This window comes from Myotis nattereri (genome assembly GCF_964212035.1).
Source record: "Myotis nattereri genome assembly, chromosome: 2".
Lineage (NCBI taxonomy): Eukaryota > Metazoa > Chordata > Mammalia > Chiroptera > Vespertilionidae > Myotis > Myotis nattereri.
In genome coordinates this window covers 121,543,792-121,559,615 of record NC_138076.1, presented here as the reverse complement: position 1 = coordinate 121,559,615, position 15,824 = coordinate 121,543,792, and the positions used below count along the sequence as shown (strand labels likewise).

Genomic DNA, 15,824 nt, shown 5'->3' with positions numbered 1-15,824 from the left:
GATTAGAGTTGCATATTCAAATTAAGATATTCAAATTAAGATTTATGACCAATGCAGGCTAGAAAATTTCCTATCTTAGGTATATTGTACTTATGCATAATAGCATTTTCACTTTCCACTGGATTGTAATTGTTTTTAAAGGAACAGTATTTTTTTAGCTCTTTATTATTGAGTATTACAGATGTTCCCCCACAATTTTTCCCCCAATTGTCCCCCTCCACTGGATCCTGCCCCACTCCAGGCATTCACCAACGTATTTATTGTCTGTGTCCAGTGGTAATCCATGTATGCATGTAAGTTCTTTGGTTAATCTCTTCCCATCTTTCCTCCTCCATTCCATCTGAGATTCATCAGTCTTTTCCAGGGGTCCTCAAACTTTTTAAACAGGGGGCCAGTTCACTGTCCCTCAGACCGTTGGAGGGCCGGACTATAGTTTAAAAAAAAACTATGAACAAATTCCTATGCACACAGCGGCGGCAAAAACACCCGGCGGGCTGGATAGATGTTTTCGGTAGGCCGCATGTGGCCTGCGGGCCGTAGTTTGAGGACCCCTGGTCTATTCCATGTTTTCAAGCCTCTGGTTCTATTTTATTCATCAATTAATTTTGTTCATTAGATTTCTTGTTCATTTATTTTGATTGTTAGATTCAGTTGTTGATAGATATGTATTTATTGCCATTTTATTGTTTATATTGTGATCTTTTTCTCCTCCTTCTACTCCTCTTTCCTCCTTTTGCCTTTCTCCTTCCTCCTCCCTCCTCCTCCCTTTTCTTAAGAATACCCTTTAACATTTCATGTAATACTGGTTTGTTGATGATGAACTCCTTTAACTTTTTCTTGTCTATGAAGCTCTTTATCTGACCTTTAATTCTAATGAGAGCTTTGCTGAGTAGAGTAATCTTTGTTGTAGGTCCTTGCTATTCATCACTTTGAATAGTGTCCTTGCCACTTCCTTCTGACTTGCAAAGCTTCTGTTGAGAAATCAGCTGACAGTCATATGGGTGCTTCCTTGTAGGTAACTAACTGCTTTTCTCTTGCTGCTTTTAAGATTTTCTCTTTGTCTTTAACCTTTGTCATTTAAATTATAATGTGTCTTGGTGTGGGCCTCTTTGGGTTCATCTTGTTTGGGATTCTGTGCTTCCTGGACTTGTACTAGTATGTCTATTTCTTTCACCAGGTAAGGGAAGTTTTCTGTCATTATTTCTTCAAATAGGTTTTTAACTTCTTGCTCCCTTTCTTCTCTTTTGGGAAGCCCTATGATTTGAATAGTTTGCTTGAAGTTGTCCCAGAGGCTCCTTAGTCTTCATATTTTGGGATTCTTTTTTCTTTTTGATGTTCTGATTGGGTGTTTTTACTTCCTCATATTCCAAATTGCTGAGTTGATTCTTGGTGTCCTCTACTCTACTGTGTTTTTTATTTTATTTTATTTTATTTTATTTTATTTTATTTTATTTTATTGTTTAAGGTATTACAAATAGTACATAAGTCTCCTTCCCCTCCCCCCCCGCATTGACCTCCTCCCGGCCTCCTCTACCCCCCAGCCCTCACCCTCTCCCCCCCAGTGTCTTGTGTCTATTGGTTGTGCTTATATGCATGAATACAAGTCCTTCAGTTGATCTCTTACCCCCTCCCTCTCCCCTGCCTTCCCACTGTAGTTTGACAGTCTGTTCAATGCTTCTTTGCCTCTATTTTTGTTCAACACTTTATAATGTTTTTTATATTCCACAAATGAGTGAGATCATGTGGTATTTATCTTTCACTAACTGACTTATTTCACTTAGCATAATGCTCTCCAGTTCCATACATGCTGTTGCAAATGGTAAGAATTCCTTCTTTTTTACAGCAGCATAGTATTTTATTGTGTAGATGTACCACAGTTTTCTAATCCACTCACCTGCTGATGGGCATTTAGGCTGTTTCCAAATCTTAGCTATTGTAAATTGTGTTGCTATGAACATAGGGGTGCATATGTCCTTTCTGATTGGTGTTTCTGTCTTCTTGGGATATATTCCTAGAAGTGGTATTATTGGGTCAAATGGCAGTTCCATTTTTAAATTTTTGAGGAAACGCCATACTGTTTCCCACAGTGGCTGCACCAGTCTGCATTCCCACCAGCAGTACAGGAGGGTTCCTTTTTCTCTGCATCCTCGCCAACACTTGTTGTTTGTTGATTTGTTGATGATAGCCATTCTGTCAGTTGTGAGATGGTACCTCATTGTTGTTTTGATTTGCATCTCTCAGATGATTAGTGACTTTGAGCATGTTTTCATAGGTCTCTTGGCTTTCTGAATGTCCTCTTTCGAAAAGTGTCTATTTAGGTCCTTTGCCCATTTAATCTACTGTTGATTCCTTGTAAGTTATTCTTTTTTTTTTTTAATATATTTTATTGATTTTTTACAGAGAGGAAGGGAGAGAGATAGAGAGTTAGAAACATCGATGAGAGAGAATCACCGATCAGCTGCCTCCTGCACATCTCCCACTGGGGATATGCCCGCAACCCAGGTACATGCCCTTGACCGGAATCGAACCTGGGACCTCTCAGTCCGCAGGCCGACGCTCTATCCACTGAGCCAAACCGGTTTCGGCCCTTGTAAGTTATTCTTAATTTCAGTTAGTGTATCCTTCATTTCTAACTGGTCATTTTTTATGTTGTTGATGTTCTCACTAAGTTCCTTGAAGTTCTCAACTTCCTTGAGCATCCTTGTAACCATTGTTTTGAACTCTGTATATGGTAGGTTTCTTGCTTCCATTTCTTTTACTTCTTTTTCTGGAGATTTCTCCTGCTCTTTCATTTCTGACATGTTTCTTTGTCTCTGCATATTGGCTGCTTCGCTGTATTTGGTTCTATATTAGGTAAAGTTGCTATGTCTCCTGGAATTGGTAGAGTGGCCTTGTGTAGTAGGTGTCCTGTAGGGCCTAGTGGCTCAGCCTCCCCAGTCATCTGAGTTGGGCACTCTAGGTGCACCCCTCTGTGGGCTGTGTGCACCATCCTGCTGTAGTTGAGCTTGATGGCATCACTAGGAGGAATTGATCCCCAGGCCAATTGGCTGTGCGAACCGGCTGCAACTGCAGCAGAAGATCTGCTCTGCAGGAGATGCCTCTATGGAGCAGGACTTCAGTGGGGCTTTGGTGCTCATCAAGTCTACCCCTTGAATATGTCACTGGTTGATGTGGTAGGGTTGTAATCTGTTGTGGTCTGAAGCTGACCACCAGGTGCTCTGGCTGTGGGTCCTCCTGCCTGGGGCCACCCAGCACAAGCTATAGGGTGATCTGCACATGGCTGCTACTTGCATTGAGTTTGGAGAGGCCAAACTGTGAAACAAGGCAGGCTGCTTCTAGTGCTGGGCCTGGGACCTCTTACTGAGTGGTATGGGACATACTGACACCAGCTGTTGCTTGTTTGAGAGATTTTAGGAAAGTCTGAAGCCTGAGCCAGGACAGGCCATTCATATAGAAAAGCCACTGCAAACAGTTTGGGTGGGGCTACAAATTGGGTGGGGCAGGGTCTCAGTGAATCCAATCAGGGCAGAGCTAACAGTGTGAGCCAGGTTGAGGGAAACTCAGGTATGGCAACTTCCTGTCGGCACTGTGTCTCAGCAAAGGGACAATGACCTCTGCCAGCACTTTTGTCTGAGAGAAAGCTGCCCCCCAGTTCTTGCCCTGATGCCAGACAATTTAGTTCCTCCCTGTATGTCCCTAGATCCTTTCAAGCTGCTGCCCCAGCATTGGAACTCAGAGGGAGTGAGTCAGAGTAAGTCTGTGTACCGGCCCTTTAAGAGGTACTGCTTGGGACTCCAGCAGCCCCCATGTCACTCATGGTTTTTACAGCCTGGAGTTATGGGGACTTCTCTTCCCAGCACTGGAACCCTGGACTGAGGAGTCTGGTGTGGGACTGGGACCCCTTATTCCTTACAATGGAGTGAGAAAATGAGGGGGGGCTCTGTGGCCAACTTATCCCTCTGGATTAAAAAAACTCCACACCCATTCCACACCTCCCTCCTTCCTACCAGTCTCAACGTGGCTTCTGCTTTAATTCTGCAGTTTGGGGCCTTCCATTCAGCCAGATTTCAGGTGGTCCTGAATGATGGTTGTTCTGTGGTTTAGTTGTAATTTTGATGTGGTCGTGGGAGGATGCAAGAGCCGCTTTTACCTATGCCGCCATCTAGGCTCCTCCTCCTGGGAACAGTATTTTTTAATTGTCATAGTAATTTGTAATTTTATATTTGTTTTTCAGAATATTAATAACCACCCTCGTTTAGCATCATCTGCATGTCTGACTGCGTGATCAGTTCCTTCCATTATGTCATCCTAAGGATATTAAATGGCATGAAATCCAAGTGCCCTTTTGGTGTCACTTTCAAACCATTGATACATTAACAAGACCATACTTCCCAGTCTGTAATTGAGAACATAATGTCAGATAGAATAAAATAACTCATTGAAAGGAAGAGATAACTTTGTGGTAACTCAATCAGTCTCTCCCTCTTTATACACATACATATATCTAAATATATATATTTTAACTTACTGACAGTTATTCTACTTTGTGCCTGGCGTTAGGCTATCATTTTTCTCTTATCTTTTACTCATGAAAAGAACTAAATGGATCTGACATTATTTGTTCTGTGGAAAATTATAGTGATTGTCTCACAGTATTTAATATTCTTTGCAAACAGCTATATTATTTGATACAGTATTTTTCTAGGTGTTGCTATTAAATCAATGGGTTGCTTACTTCTAGGGATATTTTTTGTTATAGAGAGAAACATCATTTTTCTATATCTCAATAATCGGCAGGAATCTGTTTAATACCTTGTGTATGTCTATTAGTTTGGTGATAGTGGGACAAAGATATATGATAAGTAAGTATGTGGTTTCACTCAGGTTGGAAAACATGCATGTTGATAGTTAGAACCTGACAGTTTATAAGCAAGTTGAATTATAACACAGGAGACTAGATTTTTTTTTAATTGATTTTAAATGCAAATCATTTACCCTTTTTTTAAAAAATATATTTTATTGATTTTTTACAGAGAGGAAGGGAGAGAAATAGAGAGTTAGAAACATCGATGAGAGAGAAACATCGATCAGCTGCCTCCTGCACATCTCCCACTGGGGATGTGCCCACAACCCAGGTACATGCCCTTGACCGGAATCGAACCTGGGACCTTTCAGTCCGCAGGCCGATGCTCTATCCACTGAGCCAAACTGGTTTCGGCCATTTACCCTTTTTTTAAAAAATATATTTTATTGATTTTTTTACAGAGATGAAGGGAGAGAGATAGAGAGTTAGAAACATTGATGAGAGAGAAACATCAATCAGCTGCCTCCTGCACATCTCCCACTGGGAATGTGCCCGCAACCCAGGTACATGCCCCTGACTGGAATCGAACCCGGGACCTTTCGGTCCGCAGGCCAATGCTCTATCCACTGAGCCAAACTGGTTTCGGCAAGGAGACTAGATTTAAACTGATAAAGAATTTCAGACAATGGAGAAATTAAATGGCCTGAAGTTGTCTAGATGACTGCAGAGAGGAAGTTGATCTTGAAAACAAAACAAGATTTGATATTGTGCAGTTTACATGTGGAGCACAGCATAAACACAAAGCTGTTTTTGATATTTTAGAATTTGTGTTAACCCTCAGTCAGAATGCTATGAGTTACTTCTTTATCATAGTCTAGTGTCTTGGGATAGCCCATACTGATGCAGGCTATGTGTAAATATTTCTGTAGTCCTAATAATTATATAACCTGCAATTAGTACTCGGAAAAATATATGTAAAGACCAGTTTGTGAAACAGTGAGCATGGGTACATACATTACACTTTGTTCAATAAAACTTCTGTCGTTGTCAGTACTCAGATTGTATTTTTTAAAACTGCTAATTATATTTTACATAACTTATTGTATAATTTTTAAAGAATCTATATCTTTTCTTTGTTTGGAATAACTGTGTCGTATGTGCTATGTAAGCATCTTCATGTCCACTTTTGTACTTTCTTTCATAGTCTCCATCACATCCAAGAACTGCTCTATGAGAGCACCAAAGACTTTTTGCAACTTAGATTTGAAAACCAAAAGAAGGAGAAGTCGTGGATGCTTGAAAAGGATCAGTTGATGTCAAAGATTAAGCAATACAGGGCACAGTGTAAGAAGAAAGAAGATAAAATTGGTAAAGGTTGCCCAGTTGTTCATGAGAGTCATCGCAAGCAAAATGAATATATTAAGGTAGTTTCTGTATATTTACAGAAATTCTTTTTTGTTTTTTCTGCAAGAATTTGAAAAACTCAGAGAATTCCAAAGAACCCCAGAATTATCATATAAGATCCATTTAGTCCAGGAGCTGATGTAGCAATAAACTCAAGAAACAGGTTTCAAAGAATAGCTCATCATTACAGTGTTTAGAGATTTAGAAAATGAAATGATTGATTGATCGATCAATCAATTGATTTATTCATTCATTCATTCATTTCTTTTTTTCTTTTTTTTATTAAATCTTTATTGTTCAGATTATTACATTTGTTCCTCTTTCCCCCCCCCATAACTCCCCTCCTTCCAGTTCCTACCCCACCCTCCGTCCTCACTCCCCACCCACTGTCCTCATTCATAGGTGCACAATGTTTGTCCAGTCTCTTCCCGCATCTCCCACATCCCTTTCCCCCCCAAGAATAGTCAGTCCATTCCCTTTCTCTTTCTCTTTTTTTTTTTCTAAAATATATTTTATTGATTTTTCACAGAGAGGAAGGGAGAGAGATAGAGAGTTAGAAACATTGATGAGAGAGAAACAGCGATCAGCTACCTCCTGCACATCTCCCACCGGGGATGTGCCCGCAACCCAGGTACATGCCCTTGACTGGAATCGAACCTGGGACCTTTCAGTCTGCAGGCTGACGCTCTATCCACCGAGCCAAACCGGTTTCGGCCCATTCCCTTTCTATGTCCCTGATTCTATTATAATCAACAGTTCATTCTGTTCATCAGATTATTTATTCACTTGATTCTTAGATTCCCTTGTTGATAGATGCATATTTGTTGTTCATAATTTGTATCTTTACCTTTTTCTTCTTCCTCTTCTTAAAGGATACCTTTCAGCATTTCATATAATACTGGTTTGGTGGTGATGAACTCCTTTAGCTTTTCCTTATCTGTGAAGCTCTTTATCTGACCTTCAATTCTGAATGATAGCTTTGCTGGATAAAGTAATCTTGGTTGTAGGTTCTTGGCATTCATCACTTTGAATATTTCTTGCCACTCCCTTCTGGCCTGCAAAGTTTCTGTTGAGAAATCAGCTGACAGTCGTATGGGTATTCCCTTGTAGGTAAATGAGTTTCTTTCTCTTGCTGCTTTTAAGATTCTCTCTTTGTCTTTTGCTCTTGGCATTTTAATGATGATGTGTCTTGGTGTGGTCCTCTTTGGATTCCTTTTGTTTGGGGTTCTCTGTGCTTCCTGGACCTGTAAGTCTATTTCTTTCACCAGGTGGGGGAAGTTTTCTGTCATTATGTCTTCAAATAGGTTTTCAATATCTTGCTCTCTCTCATCTTCTGGCACCCCTATAATTCTGATGTTGGTACGCTTGAAGCTGTCCCAGAGGCTCCTTACACTATCTTCGTATTTTTGGATTCTTTTTTCATTTTGCTTTTCCAGTTGGGTGTTTTTTGCTTCTTCACATTTCAAATCTTTGCCTTGATTCTTGCGCTCCTCTGGTCTGCTGTTGGGAGTCTGTATAATATTCTTTATTTCAGTCTGTGTATGCTTAATTTCTAGTTGGTTCTTTATCACAGCATCGAGGGTCTCATTAGATTTCTTGTAGATCTCAATAAGTTTATCGGCAGCTTCTAGACAATTCTTGAGAGACCTTGAAAGTGTGGTTCTGAACTCAATATCCTCCATTGACAGTTTTGTCCTGTTTCTTTGTCTCTGCATTTTTTATGCTTTCTTGGTGCACCCCCTAGTGGTCTTTGTGCGCAGTCTTGTTGTAGTTAAGCCTTGATTGTTGTAGTTAATACTAGGGGGATTTGACCTCCAGGCCAACTGGCTGTGAGAATCAGCTGTGTCTGCAGTGGGAAAACTTCTGTCCTCTGGGGAGGTGCTAATCTAGCGTTTGCCTGAGGCTATCCGGCAAATGGCTCTGTGCAGGGCTTGGGTGGGGCGGGTCTCACGGGATCAACAGGGCGGGAGGAGGGAGCAGTTATGGCTACTCTCAGTGTTGTCCCCAGAGGCTCTGCCTCTCAGAGTCCCAGCAACTGCTGCAAACCTCGGAGAGAAAGCTGCCCTTGCGTTCTGACCGATGCCAGACAGTCCTGCTTCTCCTGTTTGAGTCTGGGTCCCTAGAGACGCGCCCAGAACTGGAGCTCAGAGTCTGCGACTCCCTCCCAATTGAAACAGACAACCACACCCTCAGCCACCAGCCCACTCCACGCGCACCTCCGCACCTTTGTATTTTCCGCACTGCGCCTCCTCTGAGTCTCGGTATGCTGTTCTCTTTCTAGTTGTAGAATTTCCCCTCAGCCAGCTTTCCTGTGGTTCTGGGTGATGTCCGTTCCGTCTTTTATTTGTATTTTTGAAGTGGTTGTTCGAGGCAGCAAACTCCGGTGTTTACCTATGCTGCCATCTTGGTTTCTCTCCATTCATTCATTTCATTCAACAAATATTTTTTTTTGTAATTGTCACCAAAGGATACCTTTCCATTGACTTTTGAGAGGGTAGAAGAGAGGAAGTAAGGAAGGAGAGAGAGAGAGAGAAACATAGATGTGAGAGACACATTGATTGGTTGCCTCCCACATGCACCTCGACTGGGGCAAGGATTGAACCGGTACCCAGGTACGTGTCCTTGGCTGGGAATCAAACCCACAACCCTTTAGTCCTTGGTCCGATGCTTTCCCACTGAGCTACACCAGCCAGGGTTCATTCAACAGATATTTAAGGCACTCCTATTATGGGCTAGGCTCTGGGTCTATAGCAGTAAATAAGCTTGACCAGGTCTGCTTATCATGGCATTTACATCTCTTTAAAAAATATGTTTTTATTGATTTCAGAGATAAAGGGAAAAAGACAGGGAGATAGATACACCAATGATGAGAGAGAATCATCTATTGGCTGCCTCCTACATCCCCCCACTACCTGGGATGGAGCCTGCAACCTGGGCATGTGCCCTGATTTGCAATTGAAGTGTTACTTCCTGGTTCATGGGTGCAGGCTCAGCCACTGAACCATTCCAGCTATGCATCGCATTTATATCTTAATGGGTGAGAAAACAGAAGCATTAACAATCAAAAAAGGGTAGCCCAGACCTAGCTGGTTTAGCTCAGTGGATAGAGTATTGGCCTATGGACTGAAGGTCCTGGATTCGACTCCAATCAGGGGCACATGCCCAGGTTGCAGGCTAAATCCCAGTGTGGGGCATGCAGGAGGCAGCTGGTTGATGATTCTCCCTCATCTTTGATGTTTCTATCACTCTCTCCCTCTCCCTTCCTCTCTGAAATCAATAAAAAATATATTGAAAAAAAAGAAAAAGGATAGCCCAGCTGGCATGCCTCGGTGGTTGAGTGTCGACCTATGAACCAGGAGTTCATGGTTTGATTCCCAGTCAGGGCACATGCACAGGTTGCAGGCTTGATCCCCAATGTGGGGCAGGCTGGAGGTAGCCAATCAGTGATTCTCTCTCATCATTGATGTTTCTCTCTCTCTCTCTCTCTCCCTCTTCCTTCCTCTCTGAAATCAATAAAAAAATATATTTTTTAAAAAAAGGATAGATGAGCTGGGTCAGGTAGTTAGAGCATTGTCCTGATTACCAAGGTTGTGGGTTTGATCCCCTGTCAGGTCACATACAAGAATCAACCAATGAATGCATAAATAAGTGGAACAACAAGTAGATGTTTCTTTCTCTCTCTCTCCTTTCTCTTTCTCTAAAATCAATAAATAAAAATAAAAAATTTAAAAGAGAAAATTATTATGATAAATTGATGTTAAGGAAGTAAAAGGATTATATGAAGATGATATGTAGTTGCTGGAAGTCTAGTTTTATGGAGTAACAGAGACACTCTCTTAAGCCTCGTGTTTTTACTGAGGCCTGAAAAATGGGATTTAGCTTGCCGTTAGATCTAGGAGGGAGCATTCCAGGGAGAGGGAAGAGCAAGTTTAAAGGCCCTGGAGTATGTATGTTTAAAAAGGAAGTGTTATACAAGGAGGTTGGAAGGGTGGCCCTCCATGACTGGCTGCTACACACACCCTCAACCTCCTGGTGTACCACTTCCTCCTTGCTTATTTCTCTTTAACCTTATATTCTTCCTTTTGCTTGTCCATACTCCAGGACCTTTAAACTTATTCTTTTCTCTGCCTAGAATGTTCTTTCCCCAGGTCTGTATTTAAGGAAGTAACACGATCTTACTTAGCTTTTTTTAAAGATCATTCTGACTTCTCAGTGTGACATGTATAAGTATTGTTTTGTTGTTGTTGTTGTTGTTTTAAAATATATTTTATTGATTTTTTACAGAGAGGAAGGGAGCGAGATAGAGAGTTAGAAACATCGATGAGAGAGAAACATCGATCAACTGCCTCCTGCACATCTTCCACTGGGGATATGCCCGCAACCCAGGTACATAACCTTGACTGGAATCGAATCTGGGACCTTTCAGTCCGCAGGCCGACGCTCTATCCACTGAGCCAAACCGGTTTCGGCATATAAGTATTGTTGATGTTTCTTTCTTCTTAAAGAACTTCAGAAATGTGCCCCCAAACATGTACAGTAGTTCCTTGGTATCTGCAGGGGATTGGTTCCAGACACCAAAATCCATGGTTGCTCAAGTTCCATATATAAAATAGCATAGTATTTGTATTAATCTATACACATCCTCCCATATACTTTAAATCATCTCTACTCATAATACCTAATACAATGTAAATGCTATGTACCCCAGTTGGTGTTGCTCAGTGGTTGAACATTGACCTATGAACCAGGAGGTCATGGTTCGATTCCCACTTAGGGCACATGCCCAAGTTGTGGGCTCCATCCCCAGTAGAGGGCATGCAAAAGTGGCAGCCTATCAGTGATTCTCATTATTGATTTTTCTATTTCTCTCTTCCTCTCTGAAATCAGTGAAAAAAATATTTTTTTAAAGAAACAACTATGTAAATGCTATGTAAATGGTTGTTATACTGTATCATTTAGGGCAGCGATTACCAACTGGTATGCTGCAAGAATTTTAAAATATTCAATACCTGACTCTTTGGTCAGGGCACTGACCTCTTTTCCTTTAGGTTGTCAAATTGAAAAATGACCATAGCCGCCCTAGGTGATTTGGCTCAGTGGATAGAGCGTTGGCCTGTGGACTAAAGGGTCCCAGATTCGATTCCGGTCAAGGGCACATGCCTAGGTTGTGGGCGTGCAGGAGGCAGCCGATCAATGATTCTCTTTCATCATTGATGTTTCTATCTCACTCTCCTCTCCCTTCCTCTCTGAAATAAATAAAAAAATATTTAAAAAAAAATGACAACAGCCAACACAACAATCGCCGTCTGATATGAATGAACCAAAATTATACCTTTTTTTTTCAAATCGGCAAAAAATATATTTTTGGTGTGATGCAGAATTTTAGTTAAAGTTTATGTGTGCCATGAGATGGAAGAGGTTGAAAATCATTGGTTTAGGGAATAATGACGGGGGGCGGGGGTTGCGGAGGAATCTGTACATGTTAAGTAGGCCTAACTACATAGTATGTGTCAGCAACAGTGTACCTTTTGTTTGTTTGTTTTTGTTTCCTGTTTGGTTGAATCCATGGATGTGGAACCTGCAGATCGGAGGGTCAACTATATTATTATGCCTTACTCGGGACAGTTCTGAACTTCATTACCAATTCTTCAAAGAGCCAAAAATATTTGTTTTATTTTAAAGGATTTCTACTGTGTATACTTTAGAAAAAGGCTAACAGAATCGTCTTTCAAATGTTCTCCAAAGTCCCTTGCTGTCTTGTTACTTAACTCATTTGTACTGGAAATCCTTTCATTCCTTTTTCTCTTTACCTAAATGCTATTTGAATTATCTAAATTATAGAACTGAGTGTTGTTTTTCACTTTTGACCTGCAGTCCCTAAGGGATAAGTTAATACAAGAGAAAAAGCTGTCCAACATGTACCAAGAACAGTGCATTTCCCTAGAAGAAGAACTTGCCCGAATTCGTGAGGAAGAAGGAATGAGGAGAGAGATCTTCAAGGTACAAAATTCTCTGCCACTTATGATAGTGTGTGAAGTCTGATGGCTCAGGGAATGCTCCCCTCATCTTCATATGCCTTTCCATTTCCCTGTATTTAGGATCGCTCTAACAAGATGGGGAAGCGTTTACAAGTAATGACAAAACGCTATGAGGCCTTGGAGAATCGGCGTACCTTGGAAGTAGAAGGCTTTAAAACAGATATTAAGATTCTCAGGCAGAAACTGAAAGACTTGGAACAAATGCTGTATAAGGTAATTCCTGAGCCTGAATTACTAAAAGGGGTACAAGTGAGAAAACATGGTCAGCAGGGCTCCTCAGAAGAAAGATGTGCTGCTTCCCTGATAGTAGGTACTGATGGATCAGCATCCTTTCAGTCTCACTAAAATTAGTTTAACAAGTACATACTAGCCCGACTGGCGTGGCTCAGTGTTTGAGTGTCTACCTATGAACCAGGAGGTCATGGTTTGATTCCCATCAGGGCACATGCCTGGGTTGCAGGCTCGATCCTTAGTGTGGGGTGTGCAGGAGGCAGCTTACCGATGATTCTCTCTTATCATTGATGTTTCTATCTTTTTATCCCTTCCTCTTTCTCTCTGGGATCAATAAAAAAATATTTTTAAAACAAGTACACACTACAGAGAAGACAAAAATAATTGAATGACTGCATCATTATACTTTTATTTAAGCTAAAATTAACAGAAATTTTCATCCCTCCCAATTCAAGAAGTAGATTCAAAGAACCATGTTTTTTTTTACAAGCAAGGAAAGTGAGTAATTGAATAATAAAATAATTTTTCCCTACCAGACACAGCTTTATTTAGAAACAAAGTTGCCTCAAGAACCTTTTTACAGAGACTTAAATTAGTTGTCCACCTATCATCACTATACTCCAAAGTTGCTTGTAAAAAAGAAGAGGTACTTTCTTTGACAAATTTACCAGTGATGTTTATATTGGGCTCTTTTATTCTACATTACTATCTTTTTGTTAATCACTAAAACTAAGAACTGAATTTTCCTTGTGTACCAAATGTGTCATAAACTATGATGTCCCATAATAGTTTGGTCTTTATGACTAATTCCTCTCCTCTGGCATATGCTGTAATCCTTTCTTCTTCTTCTTCTTCTTCTTCTTTTAAATCTCTAGGTAACAGTTAATTCCCGGGCAAACCAGGATCTTGCCATTCTGTGTGAGGTTCGTGACAGCAATAAACGAGCACATAAGATACAAGGAGAACTGAAGAACCTAAAGTCCAAAGTATTTGGTCTGGAGAATGAACTTAGACTCTGTTGATACTTACTTTTAGAAATGGCCCTGGTCTGTAGTGAGTCTTTTTGTGAAATCTGAGAAAAATGTCATCTTCTCCCAGAAACTGTGGGCAGAGTTGACTAGAATGGTGGTACCCATTATTATAAAGACAGGGTGAAGAATCAGGGACCACTAAAAAAAAGCCATTTGTGCATACTAAACTGTATCATTTTTGCTGTCCTATTCACCGTTTTTGCTTTTTTGTATGCGTGTTTTGTTAGTCTGGATTATAACCTAAATTACTTAGAGACCACATATTTTTCCCATTTATAATGAGAGGTTTTTGTTTTTTAAGAAGACAGTGACCGTGAAAACTTAAGAAGGAAGGATGTTTGCTATGAGCGTGGCTGAGTGTCATTAGGAGGAACACTTTCCTTGAGGAGACAAAGGAGTGTGAATAGGCAGTAATTCTGTTATGTAATTTTCTTCACTTGAGAGTTGGGAGGCCTGAATTACTTTTATGGACACCCAATCTCAAAGTTTCACCAGAGGGCGATAGAGACCCTGCTCTTAGGCAAAATGTATCTAGGAAAATAAAGTTGCCACTTTGGTTAAGAGTGAGTAAAACTTAAATAATCCTTGTATGAAAAGTTAAGTATTGTACCAGTAACATTTTTAAATAATTTATATATTTTAAATTAACTATTTTTTAATAAAATATGTAATGAAAATATTGTCTTTGAGTTTTCTATAATTTCGTGTTAAAAGCACATTTATACTTTATTAGTGACTTGGTTTACTTACTTGTTCCATGGTCTCTACAGTTCTGTACAAGTATTAAAGTTTTCCTAAATGTGTCCCTTGAAGTTGTCTGGTATTGGAGGTAGCAAAGATAGTACTAAAGATGGTGACACTAATACTTTTTCATTTTTCCATCTATATCTTTTGGGAAAATTGCTATGCATTTGAGACAAAGTAATTGTGTGTGTACCTGGACAGCCTCTGGGAAATTAGTTAGTCTTAGCTTAGTATGGCATTTTATGATTTACCCAGGACAAACCCATGGAAAGAACTTGGGTTTTCATATTTGTGTTAAGGAAAGGGGTAATTAAGTGGTCGGTAGGAGATGCTACCTTAAAAAAAAAGAGCTGATGATAGCAGATCAGGTTTTTTTCACTAATAAATTGGGACAGAAATTCCTAGAGGGACCAGTCCTAATGCTTTAGAGCAGCAGTTCTCAACATGTGGGTTGCGACCCTTTTGGCGGTTGAACGACCCTTTCACAGGGGTCGCCTAAGACCATCCTGCATATCAGATATTTACATTATGATTTATAACAGTAGCAACATTACAGTTATGAAGTAGCAACGAAAACAATTTTATGGTTGGGTCACAACATGAGGAACTGTATTTAAAGGGCCAGAAGGTTGAGAACCACTGCTTTAGAGGGATGTACATAGTGGATGGTTCTTCCTTGTGTCCTAATACTTTAGGAATTGGCTTTTCATTACTTACTGTTTTGATGCTGGGCAAAACACAGACTCTACTGAATCATAATTTCAGAGAAAGAAGGAATTAGAGATCATCCTATCTAATAATAGACAAACATGGTAATTGACCGTACCTTCACTACTCCTCCCATGGGCTAATCAGCGCTATATGCAAATTAACCACCAACAAAGATGGTGGTTAATTTGCATACATAGGCTCCAAGCAGTGGAGCGAAGCCTGACAGCCCTGGGCCGGTGGAGCAGCGAGGCCTGACATTTCCAGGGCCAGTGGAGCAGCGAGGCCTCACGGCCCCGGGGCCGGCGGAGCAGCTAAGCCTGACGTTTCCAGTGCCAGCTCCGGCCAGAACTTGGCCAGAGCGAAGGCCTGGGCCCCGGATGCCGGAGGCAAACCCGTGCCAGCAGCCAGGGGAAAGGAAGGCCTATTGCACAAATCTCTTCGTGCAACAGGCCTCTAGTCTATATATATAAAGGCCTAAGTGACAGAATGACCGAACAACTGAACAACTGGTTGACTGGTTGCTATGATGTGCACTGACCACCAGGAGGCAGACATTCAATGCAGGAGCAGCCCCCGGGTGGTCAGTGCACTCCCACGCAGGAGTGCCTCTCAGCTGACCTACGGGTGCCAGACGCAGGGCTCACAGCTGGCCACCGCAGCCCAGAGACCACAGCAGAGCAGCAGCGTGCCTACCAAGCAGTGGTGGCAGCAGGCACAGCAGGACCAAGATGAGTAGGAGTGGCAGTCAGCATTGGACTGCCGGTTTTGGCCCGATCCCCACAGGCTACGCCAAGGGACCTCACCAGGGCACGAATTCGTGCACGGGGCCTCTAGTATAATATAACTTTTTAATTTTATGTA

General features: G+C 41.2%; 1 protein-coding gene across 1 annotated transcript in view; it reads left to right on the top strand.

The window, feature by feature from the left end:
• CCDC77 (coiled-coil domain containing 77) overlaps positions 1 to 13,499 on the top strand; it is a gene marked incomplete at its 3' end in the record, with an annotated part of 48,140 nt that extends 34,641 nt beyond the window's left edge. Inside the window, exons 10-13 of the mRNA XM_081084352.1 lie at positions 6,009 to 6,228; positions 12,083 to 12,208; positions 12,307 to 12,459; positions 13,353 to 13,499. Coding sequence (XP_080940478.1) covers positions 6,009 to 6,228; positions 12,083 to 12,208; positions 12,307 to 12,459; positions 13,353 to 13,499 — 646 coding nt within the window. The remainder of the gene's footprint in view (positions 1 to 6,008; positions 6,229 to 12,082; positions 12,209 to 12,306; positions 12,460 to 13,352) is intronic.
• Between the last annotated feature and the right edge of the window lie 2,325 nt (positions 13,500 to 15,824).